Consider the following 20,424-nt stretch of genomic DNA (forward strand, 5'->3'; position numbering starts at 1 on the left):
GACCTCAAAAGGTAGTAATCTCAGGATTACTACCAGTGCCTCATGCGAGCGAGAATAGAAATAACAGGATATATCGGATGAATATGTGGCTGAAGAAATGGTGTAGAGGGGAGAGATTCAGATTCCTGGGACATTGGGACTGGTTCTGGGGAAGGCAGGACCAGTACAAACAGGACAGGTTGCATCTGGGCAGGACCGGGAACAATGTCCTCGGTGGGGGATGTTTGCGATTTCTGTCAGGGAGGGTTTAAACTAGAATGGCAGGGGGATGGGAACCTGAGCAGGGAGATAGAGGAGGGGGAAACAAGGATAGAAACGAAAAACAGAAAAGAAGGAAGCAAAAGAAGGAAGGCGGAAAAAAAACAAGGTCGAAAAACAAATGGGGTCATAGTGCAAAATAAAGCTAAGATGATAACAAGTTTAAAAAGACAAGTCTAAAGACATTGTATCTTAATGCACAGAGCATTCGCAATAAGGTAGATGAATTAACAGCGCAAATAGATATAAAGAGTTATGATATAGTTGCAATTATGGAGACATGGCTGCAGGGTGACCAAGGATAGGAACTGAACATCCAGGGGTAGTTAATATTTAGGAAGGACAGACAAATAGGGAAAGGAGGTGGGGTAGCACTGTTAGTAAAGGAGGAAATCAATGCAATAGTGAGGAAGGATATTGGCTCGGAAAATCATGATGTGGAATCCATTTGGGTGGAGATAAGAAACACCAAAAGGGGCAGAAAACATTGTTGGGGGTTGTCTATAGGCCCCCCAAACAGGAGATGTAAGGGAAGGCATTAAACAGGAAATTAGAGATGCATGCAATAATGGTATCACTATAATCATGGGTGGCTTTTATCTACATATAGATTGGACAAACCAAACTAGCAATAATACTGTGGAGGAGGGTTTCCTGGAGTGTGTACGTGATGGTTTTTTAGATCAATACGTTGAGGAACCAACTGCAGAGCAGGCTATCCTAGACTGGGTATTGTGCAATGAGAAAGGATTAATTAACAATCTTGTTGTGTGGGGTCCCTTGGGGAAGAGCAACCATAAAATGAAAGAATTGTCCATTAAGATGGGGAGTGAAGAAGTTGAATCGGAAGCTAGGGTCCTGAATCTAAATAAAAGGGAACTACGAGGGTATGAGGCGCGAGTTAGCAATGATAGATTGGGGACCCTGACTAAAACGGTTGACGGTGGATAGGCAATGGTTAATATTTAAGGAACTTATGCATGAATTACAACAATTATTCATTCCTGTCTGGTGCAAAAATAAAACAGGAAAGGTGGCTCAACCATGGATTACAAAATACATTAGGGATAGTATTAGATCCAAAAGGAGACATAAAATTGCTAGAAAAAGCAGCAAGCCCAATCATTGGGAGCAGTTTAGAATTCAGCAAAAGTGGACAAAAAGATTGATCAAGAAGGGGAAAATGGAGTATGAGAGTGAACTTGCAGGGAACATAAAAACTGACTGTAAAAGCTTCTATAAATATGTGAAGAGAAAAGGATAGCGAAGACAAACGTAGGTCCCCTACAGTCAGAAATGGGGGAAATTACAATGGGGAACAAAGAAATGGCAGAAGAATTGAACACATATTTTGGTTCTGTCTTCACAAAAGAGGACACAAATAATTTCCCAGAAATGTTAGGGAACCAAAGGTCTAGCGAGAGAGAGGAATGGAAGAAAATCAGTATTAGTAAAGAAAATGGTGCTAGAGAAATTAACGTGGTTAAAGGCTGAAAAATCCCCAGGGCCTGATAATCTACATCCCAGAGTACTAAAGGAAGTGACCCTGGAAATACTGGATGCATTGGTGGTCATCTTCCAATATTCTATAGACTTTGGAGCAGTTTCTACAGATTGGAAGGTGGCAAATGTAACCCCACTATTTAAAAGAGGGAGAGAAAAAACAGAGAATTACAGACCAGTTAGCCTAAGATCAGTGGTGGAGAAAATGCTAGAGTCAACTACAAAAGATGCAGTAACAGAACACTTGGAAAGCATTAACGGGATTAGACAAAGTCAGCATGGGTTTATGAAATGGAAATCATGTTTAACTAATCTACTGGAGTTTTTTTGAAGTTGTAACTAGTAGAGTAGATAAGGGAGAACCAATGGATGTGGTGTATTTGGATTTCAAGAAGGCTTTTGATAAGGTCCCACATAAGAGGCTAGTGGGCAAAATTAAAGAACATGGGATGGTAATATACTGGCATGAATTAAGAATTGGTTCACAGACCGGAAACAGAGAGTGGAAATAAATGGGTCTTTTCCGGATGGCAGGTGGTGACTAGTGGTGTACCAGCAGGGATCAGTCCTTGGGCCCCAGCTATTCACCATATATATCAATGACTTGGATGAGGAAACCAAATGCAATATTTCCAAGTTTGTGGATGCCAAAACTGGGGCTGAGAATTGAGAGGAGGATGCAAGGAGGCTTCAGGGTGATTTAGACAAGTTGTGTATGTGGGCAAACTCATGGCAGATGCAGTATAGCATGGATAAATGTGAAGTTACACGCTTCAGAGTGAAAAACAAAGGCAGAATATTATTTAAATGGTGATATATTGGGAAATGTGGATGTACAAAAGGATCTGGGTTGTCCTTGTACACCAGTCAATGAAAGTAAACAGGCAGGTGCAGCAAGCAATTAGGAAGGCAAATGATATTTTGGCCTTCATTGCAAGAGGATGAGAGTTCAGAAGTAGGGATGTCCTACCGTAGTTATACAAGGCCTTGGCGAGACCACACCTGGAGTATTGCGTGCAGTTTTGGTCACCCTACCTAAGAAAGAATATACTTGCCATAGAGGGAGTGCAGCGAAGACTCACTCGGCTGATGCCAGGGATGGCAGGATTGTCGTACGAGGAGAGATTGGTTTGCCTGGGCCTGTATTCACTAGAGTTTAGAAGAATGAGAGGGGATCTGATTGAAACGTATAAAATTCTAACAGGGCTAGACAGACTAGATGCAGGGAGGATGTTTCCCCTGTTTGGGGAGTCTCGAACCAGGGACCACAGCCTCAGGATACAGGGCAGGCCATTTAGGGCTGAGACGAGGAAAAATTTCTTCACTCAGGGTGGTCAACCTGTGGAATTCTCTACCACAGAAGGCTGTGGAGGTCAGGTCACCGAGTATATTCAAGAAAGAAATTGATCATTTTTTTGGATATTAGGGGCATCAAGGGGTATGGAGAGAAAGTGGGAATATGGCGTTGAGATAGAGGATCAACCATTATCATATTGAATGTGCAGAGCAGGCTCGAAGGGCCGAATGGCCTACTCCTGCTCCTAGTTTTTATGTTTCTATGATATCTCTGGGTTGAAGTGACTAATGTGCTATATTCATTTTATGGGAAATAACTTTTTAAAAAACTGTGACAGAAGACATTCTTAACGTCAACGGTTACTTCAACATTTTTTCGTAAAAAGAAACTCCTTCCAAAGTAAACATGGACAATTTTTTTTAAAAGAACACTGCAAAAGTGAAAAATCAACAGTAGGTGAGTTTTAACAATGTATTATTAGCTCTGACTCATAACAAAAGCATCAGACAGTTGAATTTCCCAGTTTCAGAAAGAAAAATCAAATAAGGCTTTATCTTGCGCACTAACATCACAATTGGTTGCCCGACGGCCAGAATTTTGGCCTTGTTTCTTTTTAAAAATGTTCTTAGTGTAGGAGCATTGATTATATCCTCTAGCTCTTACCAATTATTCAAATGCACAGTTTATTTTCATATTGGCTACAGACCAAGAAGGATAACCATACTGCTCAAATACCAATTCTCCCACCATCCCAGTTTACCCTCCCTATTCCTCCCAAAGTCAGCATCACCCACCATGCACAGAAGCACCAGAATGGTCCCATCTCCACAATCCCTGGTCAACAATCTCTTGAGTCATGCCTTTTTTTGCAGTTCTGCTCCAATGAATTTCTTGGGAGGTTAACCAAACAGCATCAATAACAGCTATACACATAACCATGGGCTGAATCTTTCTAATTAAGGAGGAAAACATAGAATAAAAACAGAAAACATTTAAAAATCTCAGCAGGCCTGGCAACATCTATGGAAAAAGAAACAGAGTTAACGTTTCAAGTCCAATACGACTCTTCTTCGGAACTGAGGAAAAATACAAAAACAAAACTATACTGTTCCATATAAGCTGGTAGAGGGGGGTGGGACAGGTAAAGCTGGATAGAGGGCCAGTGATAGGTGGAGACAAAGAAGAGATTGCCAAAGATGTCATAGACAAAAGGACAAAGGGGTGCTGATGGTGGTAATATTATCTAAGGAATGTGCTAATGGGGACATGAAGAGTAGCAAGCAGGACAAGCTAGTGGCAGATGGCCCTAGTGGGGGTTGGGGGGGGGGGGAGGGATCAGAATGGGCCAAAAGGTGGAGATAAAACAATAGATCGAAATAAATTTAAAAGTAGATTTAAAAATAGGTGGGAAAAGAAAAATATATATTTTTTTAAATTATAAATTATTGGAAAAAGGGGGATCGGAAAGGGGGTGGGGATGGAGGAGAGAGTTCATGATCTGAAATTGTTGAACTCAATATTCAGTCCGGAAGGCTGCAAAGTGCCCAGTCGGAAGATAAGGTGCTGTTCTTCCAGTTTACGTTGAGCTTCACTGGAACATTGCAGCAGGCCAAGGATGAACATGTGGGCATGAGAGCAGGGTGGTGTGTTGAAATGGCAAGCAACAGGGAGTTCTGGGTCATGCATGCGGTTTCCTCTACATTGGAGAGACCAAACGCAGACTGGGTGACCGCTTTGCAGAACACCTTCGGTCTGTCCACAAGCATGACCCAGACCTCCCTGTCGCTTGCCATTTCAACGCACCACCCTGCTCTCATGCCCACATGTCCGTCCTTGGCCTGCTGCAATGTTCCAGTGAAGCTCAACGCAAACTGGAGGAACAGCACCTCATCACCCAACTGGGCACTTTGTAGCCTTCCGGACTGAATATTGAGTTCAACAATTTCAGATCATGAACTCTCTCCTCCATCCCCACCCCCTGTCCGATCCCCCATTTTCCAATAATTTATAATTTTTTAAAAAATATATTTTTCTTTTCCCACCTATTTTTAAATCTACTTTTAAATTTATTTTGATTTTTTTTTATATCCACCTTTTAGCCCATTCTGATCCCTTCCCCCCCACCCCCTCCCCCACCACCACCCCACCCCCACTAGGGCCATCTGCCACTAGCTTGTCCTGCTTGCTACCCTTCATGTCCCCATTAGCACATTCCTTAAATAATATCACCACCGTCAACACCCCTTTGTCCTTTTGTCTATGACATTTTTGGCAATCTCTCCTTTATCTCCACCTATCACTGGCCCTCTATCCAGCTTTACCTGTCCCACCCCCCTCTACCAGCTTATATTTCACCTCATTTCTATATTCCCTCAGTTCTGATGAAGAGTCATATGGACTCGAAACGTTAACTGTATTCCTCTCCGCAAATGCTGTTAGACCTACTGAGTTTTTCCAGGTATTTTTGTTTTTGTTCAGATTTCCAGCATACGCAGTATTTTTCTTTTATCTGTTCTGTTCCATACTTTATTTTGAAGATCACACAACTTGAAAGCAACACTCCCAAGATGTAATGCTCTTCAAGCTTTAACCCAATCTGTAACAAAGAAAAGCTTAATTTGACATGTGTGCCTCAAAAATCACATATCAGTTAGTAAGGGTGAGTTTAGTGTCAGGGTAATGAATGTTCAAAAATGTTTTCTCACTAGCTGTTCGAGAGCTCAGCAGAGCACGGTGTAACAAGATATCTTTTTACTACCTTTGTCTATCTGCCCATGGTCCATAGTTGAAATCCGTTCCTTTACCACAAACAATATCCAGTCCCCAACATGGTGGTAAATCTTGTAATTTTGTACTTTCACTGCCTGGACTCTCTTCAGCATTTTCATCCGTTTCTTCAGGTACAACACCTACACAAAATAATAATCATTAAAACCACATACACCCATGTCTTGTAATAGCTGGCAGATAAACAGAAGAACAATATACCATCTGAATCCTAAAATTGTACAGCAGAGACTATTTGGCCTCTTGTGCTAGCTCTTTGAACAAGCTAGCCAATTAGTCCCACTCCCCTGCTCTTCCACCTAACCCTGAAAATTTATCAATGTTTTAATTCAGTGAAATAGAAGATTCACACATACACGAAATTACATGCAAGGCAACATTTGAGGGAGATGTTTTAATTAGTTATTGGTAAAGAAAAATCCATAAGACAGTAAAAAGAACTTCAAACGAGGCTGTAGTGCAGGGATGGCCAAAATACGACTAGCTGGCACACGGAGAGTGGCTCATTCCTTGCGCTGTGAAACTCATTAAATCACACTCTGGAGGGAGGTAAACAGCCAGCTGCAGCATAAGCCACAAACAGCTTCACAGAAGGAGAGAACCGGAGAACAGGCAGCAGCACTGAGAGGAAGGTTAAGATCAGCTATTCGTTCCAGAGCCATCATGAGATTTCTTTCATAGTTTCCCACTGGTCTTACATAGGGCCACGTGACCTTCAGCAGCATTTTCTCCAGCTCCCTAGCCCACCTTCTCGCTACTGACCCTCCAACTTGGGGCCTCTGTTTGGAAAGGGAGGAAACAGTTTAATACAGGACAAGAGTGTAAGAATCTACTGTACTGGGACACAGGTACTCTTATTCAAATTTGTTGTTCAGTAGGTGATTATAACTTTTTTCAAGTAAAATAATATTTTTTTAACCTTTTGACTGATTTTCCACATTGGAAGAGCAAGGCTGCCAAAATCAGTTAAGCAGTGAGCATGTACTAGCTCTGATTGTGTCAGTGAAGCAGGTTTGTACTTGTCATGATCTGAATTGTGAGAGAAGGAAGCCTGGACAAAAACAGGAAAAAGCTGTGTGAAGAAAGCCTGAAAAGATTAGAGATGAAAAAGCTGAATACTTCCTCACAGAATTGTGTGCAATACTAATAGAAATATGTCTGCAAAGGTTGTCCATGTCTTACGGCTCTTGAATGTCTGAAGATTATCATATGCAACTCAAAGTTCAGAAGGTTTGGCCACCCCTGCTATAGTGTGTCCAAGAGATTGGTAAATCAAAGGGCAAGTGTGTCAAAATTATTAGTCCAGACCTTCAAAAATTGTTAATGAACAAAAGCAGGTAGCCTTCCCAAACTCTCCTAAGATGAGGGGGAAAAGAAGTTTGAAATGGAGTGAAATTGAATGTGAATCAATGAAGTAACAACTCCATTCTAACTCCTTGTTTATATTTTTAAGACATGATTTAATTTTCAGTACAATACAAATCATGGCAGTGAAGATAATGGAATGTGGTAGAAGATATAATGGAATCTTTACTCAACGATATAACAGAGAAACCTCTCAAAACCAAAAATATAACAGCATGGATTTCAAAAGGGAAGGTCTTACATAACTACCTCATTGAATCTTTTGAAGAAATAACAAAAGTATAGAAAAGGGTAATGCAGCAGATTGTGATATAATTGAATTTTCAAAAGACCTTTGATAAAAGGTACTGCATAATAGACTCAAGCAAGAACAAGAATTGATAACAAGCCACTTACAAATCAGTAAACAAAGGAGTAGGGCTTTAAGGTATTTACTCAGACTGGCAGAAGGTGGGAAGTGGTCTTCCACAAGAATCGGTGCTGGGATCACTGTCCACTATTTACATTTACACTATTACGGGTTTGAGCTCAGTAACTGGAAGTACAGTTTAAAAAATTGCAAATGGCACTAAATTGTAAATTTATAGTTAATACTAAGGAAGATAGCAACAAAATACAAGGAGGTTAATAAACTTGTAGAATAGGTGTGTAAATGGAAAATTAGTTTCAATATAAAAAGAGTTGTTGAAAAATCCATGGAATCTGATTTGGTCACATGTGTCATTTATTGCGTAGTGCGGTGTGTCCAACCACCAATTCACATGCACCTCGTACTTACCCTGAATGTTAGAATAGAAAATAGATAGTGTAAAATATTTTATCTTTCTGACCTTCTACGGTAAAGTTTGTTTTTGTTTGGTCAAAACCCATGGAATCGTGTGGCTTTATTTTATTAGCAAGTATCTTAAATCTCAACTTTGTCTACTTTAAACAAAACATTATTGGTCCCTAACCAAATCTCACCAATAACTTGGGGGTAGGGTCAAGGATCAAGTCCTTTCACTGTCACTGGGTCAAAATCCTGGAACTCTTTTCCTAACAGCACTGTAGGTATTCCCAGAACACATGAACTGCAGCGGTTCAAGAAGGCTTCATACCGCCACCTTCTCAAGGAGTATTAGGGATGGGCAATAAATGCTGGCCTAGCCAGTGAAGCCCACTTCCCATGAAACAGTTATTAAAAAAAAAATCGTCCATGTTTCATAGCCATACAACAAGATGCTGTGAAGACTGGCCTTAAAAACTATCAGCTTGGTCCTAAGGGTCAGCATGATGTTACTCCATGTGTGTTTTGTGAGTCGGCTAAAGGTAATAGCTGCTTTCTCTATGGGTATATCAAGTTCTGCACCAAAGGATAAATTGTCTGTGACATTGGCCTCTTCATCAATAGGAGGTTCAGAAAGGTTCCCACATCAAATGAGAAATGGGGCCATTGTGCTACAAAGGATACAAAGCAATCATATTCAAGGATTTTACTGTTCAGATTCAAATTGACTTTTAGTCTGACAAAGTTTTATAATTAATAAGCAAAATAGCAATTGTAGAGAAATCAAATTATTCATAAAAAAGTTAGGCGTAAGGTTTAGTGGGTAAATAAATTAAGCTTTCTGATCTGTGTAACTCAAAATTCAGCTAGGAAAGATACAGTAGCTTCAATAGCACCCATTTGGGGCAAAAAACTAAATGCACTTGATCACTACAGGTGAACACCCTACAAGAAAGTGTGAATTTGTAATCATGATCAAGCTTGACTTTGGCATCCTTCAATCAAATAGCCTGCCTGCATTTAGACTCATACCTATGTAGGTATTCTTACTGTAAGTACTAGAGGCCCTCCAGAATTCATACCTTAGTATGTTTCAGAAAAGGAAGGGGAGAAAATAGAAAACAAATTGGAAAAGAAAATCAATTGTTTTTTTAATTGGTCTACAACAGCTTTCAACTGGAATCTAACAGCCAATGAAAGGAAAAAAACCAGCTCAAAGCATAGTACAAGAGATATATGCACACAGACCTGGTTCATCCATGTAGTAATAAATATCGACATCATTTGATTGCATTACGACAAAACCCTCTCCCATCAAACGAGGTGGTCTAGAGTGGAGGAAAATGAAATGAAAACACAAATTACATGAATGACATTGCAATTGTATGACAAATGCCATGAACTACAATATGCAGTTCTAAATATTTTGTACAGTAATTACTAAATACATTGTTTATACTTCCAATTACATATAGAATCAGAAAAAATAGGAGCAGGAGAAGGTCATTCGGCCCTTCGAGCCTGCTCCGCCATTCAATATGATCATGGCTGATCCTCTATCTCAACGCCGTACTCCCACTCTCCCCCCATACCCCTTGACGCCTTTAGAGTCCAGAAATCTAATGTAGTTGACACCTCTTAGTCTGGAATCCTTCTGTCCTTGTGAAACAGTGAGCCACTTTTGAATACACATACCAGGTCATCTGACCTTTGGTGGCCATCTTTGCAATATGTTGACTTTTTCTTTTCAAAATGGCCAATTTCAAAGAGTCCATGTTGAATAAAGTTTGAATCTTGGAAGTTAAGCACATGATATGTCTTTACTAGGCACAACAAACTTTAAATTTCGCTCTTGCTACACAAGGCCATGGAGTGCTCAATACTGGCAATGGATAGATTTTATTTCTTAGCATGTAATGCTTCATCATAAATGGGAAAAAATGAATTAAGATAAAAAAAATCATATATGAGCCTCAAGGGTTTAGCAGTTCAGCCTTGACAGCTCCACTATTCAATAAGATCATGGCTGATCTCATTGCAGCCTCAATGCCACTATCCAGCCTATTCCTGATACCCTTTGATTCCCTTGCTAATCAAGAAACTATCTACTTCACCCTTAAAAATATTCAACGAACCTGCCTCAACTGCTCTGAGGAAGACAGTCCACTTCTTCTTAAACCGTGTCCCTAGTTCTAGTCTCTCCCACAAGGGGAAACATCCTTTCAGCATCCACTCTGTCAAGCACCCTCAGGATCCTATATGTTTCATTAAGATCTAAACTCTAATGTATACAGGCCCAACCTGTCTAACCTTCCTTCATAAGATGTCCACCTCATCCCAATGAGTCGAGCAAACCTTCTCTGAACTGCTTCGAATGCAATCATGTCCTTTCTTAAATAAGGAGACCAAAACTGTGTGCACTGTATTCTAGATGTGGTCTCACCAATACCCGGTACAACTGTAACAAAACATCCCTACTTTTATATCCCATTTCCCTTGCAATAAACATTCCACTTATCTTCCTAATCACTTGCTGTACCTGCATACTAACTTTGTGATTCATGTACCAGGACACCCAGATCTCTCAGTATCTCAAGAGTTCTGCAATCCCCCTTCTTATAGATAACATGCCACTTTTCCTGCCAAAGTGGACAAGTTCACATTTTCTCATTATTATACTCAAATATCTGCCAATATTTTGCCCACTCACTTAACCTGTTGTTGCAGACCCCTTATGTCCACTTCACAACTCACTTTCCTACCTATTTTTGTGTCATCAGCAAATTTAGCAACTATACATTCGGTCCCTTCATCCAAATCATTGATATAGGTTGTAAATAGTTGAGGCCCTAGCATTGATCCCTGTGGCACTCCACTCGTTACTTCTTGCCAACCCAAAAATGATCCATTTATGCTAAGACGGGAGAATTATCAAGGGGAATGAGGAAATGGCAGGAGCATTGAACAAATACTGTGAAGATGGACACCAAATATAAGACATAAATTGCCTACCAGAAACACAGAGAAACCAAGAGGCTATTAAGTATGAGAAAATTAAGATAATTAACATCAGCAGAGAAAAATTATTGGAGAAACTAAAAATTAGTTCCTGTTAGGGACTAAAATCCAACAAAACACCAGCATTTGATGGCCTTCATCCCAAGGTTCTAAAAGAGGTAACTACAGAGATAGTGATTTTCCAAAATTCGAGGTTCTAGAACTGTCGCAATGGATTGGAATTTAGCAAATTTAACGCCGCTATTTAAGAAAGGACGGAAAGAGAAAACAGGGAACTTACATGTCAGCTAGCCTGACATCAGTTATCGGGAAATTGCTGGAATCTCTTAAGGAAGTCTTAACAATGCGCTTAGAAAATTATGGTATGATCAGAAAAAATCAACCTGATTTTACAAAAAGGAAATCAGGTTTAATAAATTTAGAGTTTTTGAGGATGGAACTAGGGTAGACAAAGGGGGAACTAGTAGATGTAGTATACTTGCAGTTCCAAAAGGTATTTGATTGAGTGCCACAAAAAAGGTTAATATGCAAGTGAGGGCTCATGGGAGTTGGGGGTAATATATTAGCATGGACAAGGAATTTTTTAAACAGACAGGAAGCTAAGAGTTTGGATCAATGGAGCATTTTAAATAGGCATGCTGTGGCTGGAGATTGCCACAAGGATCAGTGCTGAAGCATCAGCTAATTAAAATCCATATTAATGATGTGGACAAAGAGACAGAGTGTAACGTATCTAAATTTGCTGACAATACAAAGCTAGGTGGGAATGTAAACTGTGAGGAGGACACAAAGAGGCTGCAAAGAGATATAGACAATTAAGAGAGTGGACAACGAGGTGACGGATGGAGTATAATGTGGGGAAGAGTGAGGGTAACTTTGATAGTAATAGAAAAGCAGAATAATTTTTCAATGCCATGAAATTGGTAAATATTGATGTTCATAGGGACTTGGGTGTAGTTGTGCAAGGAACAGAAGGTTAGTATGCAGACAGAGCAAGCAATTAGGAAGGCAAATTGGATATTGGCCTTTCTTGCAAGAATGAAGAACTCTTGCTACAATTGTAGCAAGGTGAGACCACAACTGGAAGTACTATGTGCAGTTTTGCTCTCCTTATTTAAAGGAACAATATTTTTGCCTTAAAGAGGCGGTACAGCGAAGGTTAACACCTTGGTCCCTAGGATGAAAGGGTTGTCCAATGATGAGAGGCTGAGTAAACTGGGCCTATACTCTCAGGAGTTTAGAAGAATGAGAGGTGATTGCATTGAAACATATGAGATTCTGAAAGGAAACAAAAACAGAAAATGCTGGAAAAACTCAGCAGATCTGACATCTGTGGAGAGGAAAACAGAATTGACGTTTTGAGTCTATATGACTCTTCTTCAGAGCTACAGAGAAGTAGAAATGTAATGATATTTATACCGTTTAAGGGGGGGTAGTGCAGATGAAGCTTGATAGAAGGCCAGCAATAGGTGGGGCAAAGGAGAGATTGACAAAGACGTCATGAAAAGGATAAAGGGAGTGATAATGGTAGTGGTAAGGGCTAAAAAATGATGTTGATAGTGGTTTTAAGGTGAGAAAGCAGAATGTGATAATAACAGGACAAGGGTAAGTACTCTGAAAAGAACAACATGAACAAGTAACAGATGGCCCTTGTGAGGGTGGGGTGGGGGGGAGGGGGGGAAATGGATTGAAAATGGGGATAAAATAATGAATAAATGAATGAAAATAAATATAAGTGGGTAAAAGATAAAAATTAATTTTGAAAGAAAGAAAAAAGGGGGTTAAAAAAGGGGTGAAGACAGAGGACAGAATTCATGATCTGAAGTTGTTTAACTCAATGTTAAGTCCGGAAGGCTGCAAAGTGCCGAATCAGAAGATGAGGTGCTGTTCCTCCAATTTGCGTTGGGTTTCACTTGAACATTGCAGCAAGCCAACGATGAACATGTAGCCCTAACCGTCTCCTCTTCACCATGGATATCCAATCCCTCTACACCTCCATCCCCCACCAGGATGGTCTGAGGGCTCTCCGCTTCTTCCTTGAATAGAGGCCTGAACAATCCCCATCCACCACCACTCTCATTTGTCTGGCTGAACTAGTTATCTCACTGAACAATTTCTCCTTAAAATTGTCTCACTTCCTCCAAATAAAAGGTCTGGTTTTGGGTACCCACATAGGCCCCAGTTATGCCTGTCTCTTTATGAGGTATGTGGAACATTCCTTGTTCCAATCCTACTCAGTCCCCCTCCCACAACTCTTTCTTTGGTACATCGATGACTGTTTTAGGTGCCACTTCATGCTCTCATCTAGACCTGGAAAAATTTATCAATTTTGCTTCCAATTTCCACCCCTCTATCACCTTCACATGGTCCATCTCCAACACTTCCCTCCCCTTTTTTTGCTTCCATTTCTGGTGATAGACTGTCCACCGATATTCATTATAGAGTCAGAGGTCTACAGCACAGAAAAAGGCCCTTCAGTCCATCGAGTCTACACCGGTCAAACAAGTACCTAACTATTCTAATCCCATTTTCCAGCACTAGGCCCAAAGCCTTGTATGCCATGGCATAGCAAGTGCACGTCCAAATACTTCTTAAATGTTATGAGGGTTTCTGCCTCTACCACCCTTTCAGGCAGAGAGTTCCAGGTTCCCACCACCCTCTGGGTGCAAAAATTCTTCCTCACATCCCCTCTAAACCTCCTGCCCCTTACTTTAAATCTATGCCCCCTGGTTATTGATCCCTCCACCAACGGGAAAAGTTCCTTCCTGTCTACCCTATCTATGCCCCTCAATTTTATACGCCTCAACCATGTCCCCCCTCAGTCTCCTCTGCTCCAGGGAAAATAACACCAGTCTATCCAATCTCTCCTCAACTAAAACTCTCCAGCCCTGGCAACATTCTGGTAAATCTCCTCTGCACTCTCTCTAATGAAATCACATCCTTCCTATAAAGTAGATTCCAGAACTGCACGCAATAATCTAGCTGTGGCCTAACCAACGTTTTATACAGTTCCAGCATAACCTCTCTGCTCTTATATTCTATGCCTTGGCTAATAAAGGCAAGTATCCCACATGCCTTCTTAACCACCTTATCTACCTGTCCCGCTACCTTAAGGGATCAGTGCATATGCACACCAAGGTCCCTCTGATCCTCGGTACTTCCCAGGGTTCTACCATTCATCGTGTATTCCCGCGCCTTGTTTGTCCTGCCCCAGTGCATCACCTCATAATAATAAGCCCACTAATTCCCACAGCTACCTCAACTACAGTCCCTCACACCCTGCTCCCTGTAAGGGCACCATCCCATTCTCTCAGTTCCTTCGCCTCCATTGCATCTGTTCCGATTATGCCACTTTCCTAAACAGCGCTTCTGGCATGTCTTCCTTCTTCGAGGTTTCCCATCCACTGTGGTTGACAGGGCCCTCAACCGTGTCCAACCCACTTCCTGCGCCTCTGCCCTCACACCTTCCTCTCCCTCCCAGAACCAGGATAGGGTCCCCCTTGTCCTCACTTTTCACCCCACCAGCCTCCACATTCAAAGGATCATCCTCCGCCATATCCACTAACTCCAGCATGGTGCCACCACCAAACACATCTTCCCCTCAACCTCCCGTCAGCATTCTGGTCCGCTCCTCCATCACCCCCAACACCTCATCCCCTTCCCATGCAACTGGAGAAGGTGCAACACCTGCCCCTTTTTCTCCTCCCTCCTCACTGTCCAAGGGCCCAAATGCTCCTTTCAGGTGAAGCGGCGCTTCACTTGCACTTCCCTCAATTTGGTCTACTGCATTCGCTGCTCCCAATACAGTCTCCTCTACATTGGAGAGACCAAACACAGGTTGGGTGACCGCTTTGCGGAACACCTTTTGTCTGTCCACAAGCAATGACGCAGACCTTCCTGTTGCTTGCCATTTCAACACACCATCCTGTTCTCATGCCCACATATCTGTCCTTGGCCTGCTGCAATGTTCCACTGAAGCCCAACGCAAACTGGAGGAACAGCACCTCATCTTCCGATTAGGCACTTTACAGCCTTCCGGACTTAACATTGAGTTCAACAACTTCAGATCATGAACACTCTCCTCCACTTACACCACTTTTTTAATGCCTTTTTTCAAATTTTATTTTTATTTTTTTATCTGCTTATTTTTATTTTCATTCATTTAATCATTGTTTTATCCCCCTTTTCAATCCCCTCCCCTCCCCTCCCCTACCCCACCCACACAAGGGCCATCTGTGGCTTGTTCAGTTCTTTTCAGAGTGCTTACCCTTGTCCTGTTATTATCACATTCTGCTTTCTCACCTTAAAACCACTATCAACATCTTTTTAGCCCTTACCACGACCATTATCACTCCTTTTGTCCTTTTGTTCATGACACCTTTGTCAATCTCTCCTTTGCCCCACCTATCGCTGGCCTTCTATCCAGTTTCACTTGCTTCACCCCCCCTTAAACAGTATAAATATCATCACATTTCTACTTCTCTGTAGCCCTGAAGGACTGAAAGGTCAACTCTGATTCTCTCTCCACAGGTGCTGTCAGACCTGCTGAGTTTTTCCTCTACATTGGAGAGACCAAACGCAGACTGGGTGACCGCCTTGTGGAACACCTTCGGTCTGTCCGCAAGCATGACCCAGACCTCCCTGTCACTTGCCATTTCAACATTCCACCCTGCTCTCATGCCCACACATCCATCCTTGGCCTGCTGCAACGTGAAGCTCAATGCAAACTGGAGGAACAGCACCTCATCTTCCGACTAGGCACTTTACAGCCTGCCGACCTTAACATTGAGTTCAATAACTTCAGATCATGAACTCTCTCCTCCATCCCCACCCCCTTTCTCCAATAATTTATAATTTTTAATATATTTTTCTTTTCCCACCTATTTCCATTATTTTTAAATGTATTTCCATCCATTGTTTTATCTCCTATGAAACTTCCTTTCCCCCCACCCCACCCCCACTAGGGCTATCTGTCACTTGCTCGTCCTGCTTTCCACCCTTAATGTCACCATTAGCACATTTCTTAGCTAATATCACCACCATCAACACCCCTTTGTCCTTTTGTCTATGACATCTTTAGCAATCTCTTCTTTGCCTCCACCTATCACTGGCCCTCTGTCCAGCTCTACCTGTCCCACCCCCCTCAACCAGCTTATATTTCACCACATTTCTATATTTCCTCAGTTCTGATGAAGAGTCATACGGACTCGAAACGTTAACTGTATTCCTCTCCGCAGATGCTGTCAGACCTACTGAGTTTTTCCAGCTATTTTTGTTTTTGAATTTATATATATTCATTTGGAGTACTGCGTCCAGTTCTGGGTGCCATACTTGAGGAAGGATGTGAAGGCATTGGAGAGAGTACAGAGGAGATTCACAAACATGATTCCAGGTATAAAGAACTGTAGCCATGATGACAGATTGGAGGGGTTGGGACTGGTTTCCTTGGAGGAAGGAAGGCTGACAGGAGACTTGATAGAGGTATTCAAGATCCTGAGGAGGTATGGACAGGGTAAATAATGAGAAACTGTTCTCACTCAAGAGAGCATCAAGAACTAGAGGGCACAGATACAAAATAATTGCAAAAGGAGTAATAGTGATGTGAGGAAAAAATGTTTCACCCAGAGGGTGGTCAGAGTCTGGAACGAACTTCCTGAGAGGGTGGTGGAGGCAGGTAAGATCGAGGTATTTAAAAGGGATTTGGATTGCTATCTGAAAATAAAAGAAAGTGCAAAGTTACAGGGATAAGGCAGGAAGTGGGACTTGGTAGAATTCTCTTTCAGAGAGCCAGTGCAGACTTGATGAGCTGAAGGGCCTTCTTCTGCACTGTAAAGATTCAGTGGTTCTGGGGATTTTAACCCAAACATTGCATACCCATTAATTCAGTAGCAACAAAACTCTTAATTAGCTATGAAATTATCGATGTTTTCACAAATTTCTGGGACAGATATGTTCCTCATAAAGGTAAAAAAAATCAGACATTGTATTATAATTGACACAAACATTTTATGTACACTGCCAGACTAAATATATAAATAAAATTTCAACTTTAGCAATTAATGTTGCACAGCCTAAAAGCAGACATGTAGCATTGTATCCCCCTTATTTGAAATTCTTCTCCACCTATATTGTGAATCAGGAATCTTATCCTCAACCCATTGCTCCCATTGATGTCACAAGAGCAGAATATCATGACCCACGAGAGGGCAGTTCACTGCACAAAAAAAACTGCTCTTTAATTCTTTCTAACGGCTCTAGACATCAAACAGGATAAAATAAGGCATGATCAGTCCAACTGACATCTTATTTTTGTAACTGTAATAAAATAAAAATTCAATTGGCTGTACATTCTTTAACTTCTTCTGACATGCTCTAGGCAATGCTACATTACTCAAACATTTCCATCATTCCTGGATTTAAGTTGAATATGAAACAATGGATTGTTGAGTAATTAGAGAAGGATTGAACTATCATACGCATTGCCAATGTACACCTGAGCTAAAATAAGCATCCCATTTAAATGTGATGTGACTAAGAAATATTGATCATTACATTCTTGTATGCATAACACTGCCATAATATTTGTATACTTCACAGCATTGGTCTTCTGCTTCAGATATCGGATGCAAGAGGTGACATCCACTAGAATACCGAATTTATCCTTATAACATTTGGTGGGTGGTGTTTTATGCACAATTACAGATGCAATATAAATATTTGCATAGTAACCAGTGAATCTGAATGTTTTGAGAACAATAAAATTAGATAAAATCTCAGTCCTTTACAATCAAATATTAATAATGCAAGGACTATTAGCTCTATATTCATTGTATTTAATGTCTTAATTCTATAAAACAAATTCTTCGTACTCATCGTTTTGCAGGGAAACATGTCTTGGACTAGGAACCAGCATGACTCTAACGTTTTCCAATTTTCCCTTCACAATGTGCATAAATTGGTCAAGATGGCTAGAAGGCGGTTTTGTAGTATACGTCAGGAAAGCATCATCAAAATTTATGCACAGCGTCTGAGGCAAAAAGCGGTTTCCAAATGCCAAACGACCCTAGTAACAAAATATTTCATTAGTACAGCTGAATGAATAAGGTGTGATTTGTGATGTTCATCACAGTGCTTTCAGCACTGCACGGAAATACAAACATGCAAGATAATCAGCAAGTGAGAAAACTAAGCCACCTGACTCTCAAAAGTTCCTCAAACAAGAATAAGTTTAACTTTTTTCTGTACACAATATATTATTAATGAAAAAAAACAAAATACACAGAGTTAAAATGGTAAGCTAACTTTTGAGTATTTGTATTTGGCACAGTTTCCCCACTCTATACTTTAGGAAGGATATGAAGGCTTTAGAGAAGGTACAGGAAAAATTTACAAGAATGGTTCCAGGGATGACAGACTTTAGTTACATAGTTTGACTGGTCAAGCACGAACAAAAACAGAAAATGCTGGAAAAACTCAGCAGGTCTAACAGCCTTTGTGGAGAGAAAAAAATCAGAGTTAACGTTTCGAGTGCTTCTGACTCTTCTTCAGAGCTGGTGAAGCTGGAGTTGTTCTGCGTAGAGAAGACTGAGAAGAAATTTGATAGAGATATTCAAAATCATGGGTTTGGACAGAGTAGATAGGGAGAAACTGTTCCCATTGGCAGAAGGGTCAAGAACCAGAGGACACAGATTTAAAGTGATTGGTAAAAGAACCAAAGGCAACATGAGGAAAAACAGAGGCTTTATTTTGCTAACAAGCCTAATATGTAGCAGTTTATCAAATGCCTCTTTGGAGTCCATGCATACAATATCAATGGTGCTGCCCTCATCCACCCACTGAAACCTCAATAAAAAATGAAGTTAGTCAAACATAATTTTACCCTATCAATCCAGATTAGCTTCCCTTTATTAGTCCATGCTTGTCCAAGTGGCTATTAATTTTCTCCCGAATTACTGTTCCTAAAGGTTTCCCACCCCCAACATTAAGCTGGCTGGCCTGTAATTGGTAGATTTATTCTTCTCCCCTTTTATGACAAGGGTGTAACATTTGCAATTCTCCAGTCCTCTGACATCACCCCTATCTATAACTAAGGAGGATTGGCAGATTGTGGCCAGTACAATTCTAACTCTTACTTCCCTCAGCAACTTGAATAAATAGCTTTTTCTAGAGGAGCTCCGAATTATTTTTTCAAAAAATAAACAAGACTACAAGCTATGGTGCAGTTGACACTGATAATAAACTGAGTTACTCTTCTCTTTAAAGGTTGTAATCTTGTTCCAAAGCATGTGACAAAACAATAGGTAGTCATCAGTGTGCATTTTAAAATGTTAAGGCCAGCGCATTCGTGATTTCTTTCCATTATATAGTGTATGATATAATAAAGTAGTAGATTAATATTCTACAAAATATTAGTTAACAATTGAAGATTTACAACAATCAAGCAATTATCTGTCGATATCATTGCCAAGTTTTTTTAAATAATTTAGTATCAAATTTTAATATTTAGACATAAATATTCCTGTGATAGGACATGATAAATTGTTTATCGTAGCCATATGGTGAGAAAATAAAACATCTAATCAAACTAGTAGCTTTATAATGATTGACATTTGAAAATATGTGAATAGAAGTGTACATTCTCTTTTTATCTTTCCTAAAATTCAATTGTTTGTTGGTACACTGCTCAGAAAAGCCAAAAATGACTACATACAAAAAACCTCTTTAATTAACAGGACAAAAAACCTCTTTAATTAACAGAACTGACAATAACTAAAACAAAAAATAAAACAAATCAATGTTTCTCTTAATAAATTATACCATGTACCAAACTTTAAAGGCCTCTCGTCCATAGTGACTATTTGCTGCCGTCGCGGAGAGAAATATTTGAACTTACACTGAAATCAGTTATTTATATAGGCTATGGGAACTCAGTTACGAAGGTCCAAGCCAGTTTCATTATATTTTATATAAGTATTGTTTCTAAGTATTGTTTGTTTAGACAGTTCAATAATAAATAAAACAAGTCTGAGTCACAGGCAATTACAGAAGCAAAACTTAAGCAATAGAAATCTACTTTTGCAATCACCATAATGCAACTTCAGCCTGACAAATCATTACACAGTAGCCTGAAATACTGTTCTTGTTCTCCTCAACGGAATACAGTAAAGGAATTTTTGGAACTAAAAATAAGAGTTTACTTACTGTACTGATATCAACTTTAATAACTGGAATGAGTGATCGCCAGGAAGATGAGGGGTCTTGTGTTTCAGTTTTAATGCTGTGAAAATATTAGTACAGAGCATACATAAGCACATAAATATGTACAACCTCAAAATCATAGAATGGTTACAACACAGGAGGCCATTCAGCCAGGCGGCTGTCTGAAGGAGCAATTCACCTAGTGCCATTCCCCAACTTTCTCCACATAGCC

At 40.4% G+C, this 20,424-nt stretch overlaps 1 protein-coding gene across 10 annotated transcripts in view; it reads right to left on the reverse strand.

Annotated features, from left to right (window-relative positions):
• kiaa1109 (KIAA1109 ortholog) overlaps positions 1 to 20,424 on the reverse strand; it is a 533,049-nt gene that overhangs the window by 447,625 nt on the left and 65,000 nt on the right. For all 10 annotated transcript variants that reach the window (XR_013576358.1, XM_078539938.1, XM_078539971.1 and 7 more), the window contains exons 7-10: positions 20,196 to 20,271; positions 17,864 to 18,057; positions 9,225 to 9,304; positions 5,817 to 5,967 (exon numbers count right to left, since the gene is read on the reverse strand). Coding sequence is in view for 9 of the 10 variants with exons in the window: in XM_078539938.1 (XP_078396064.1) it covers positions 5,817 to 5,967; positions 9,225 to 9,304; positions 17,864 to 18,057; positions 20,196 to 20,271 (501 nt within the window). In the remaining variant the exon portion in view is untranslated. The remainder of the gene's footprint in view (positions 1 to 5,816; positions 5,968 to 9,224; positions 9,305 to 17,863; positions 18,058 to 20,195; positions 20,272 to 20,424) is intronic.

Source organism: Cetorhinus maximus, chromosome 1 (genome assembly GCF_964194155.1).
Source record: "Cetorhinus maximus chromosome 1, sCetMax3.hap1.1, whole genome shotgun sequence".
NCBI classification, from domain to species: Eukaryota; Metazoa; Chordata; class Chondrichthyes; order Lamniformes; family Cetorhinidae; genus Cetorhinus; species Cetorhinus maximus.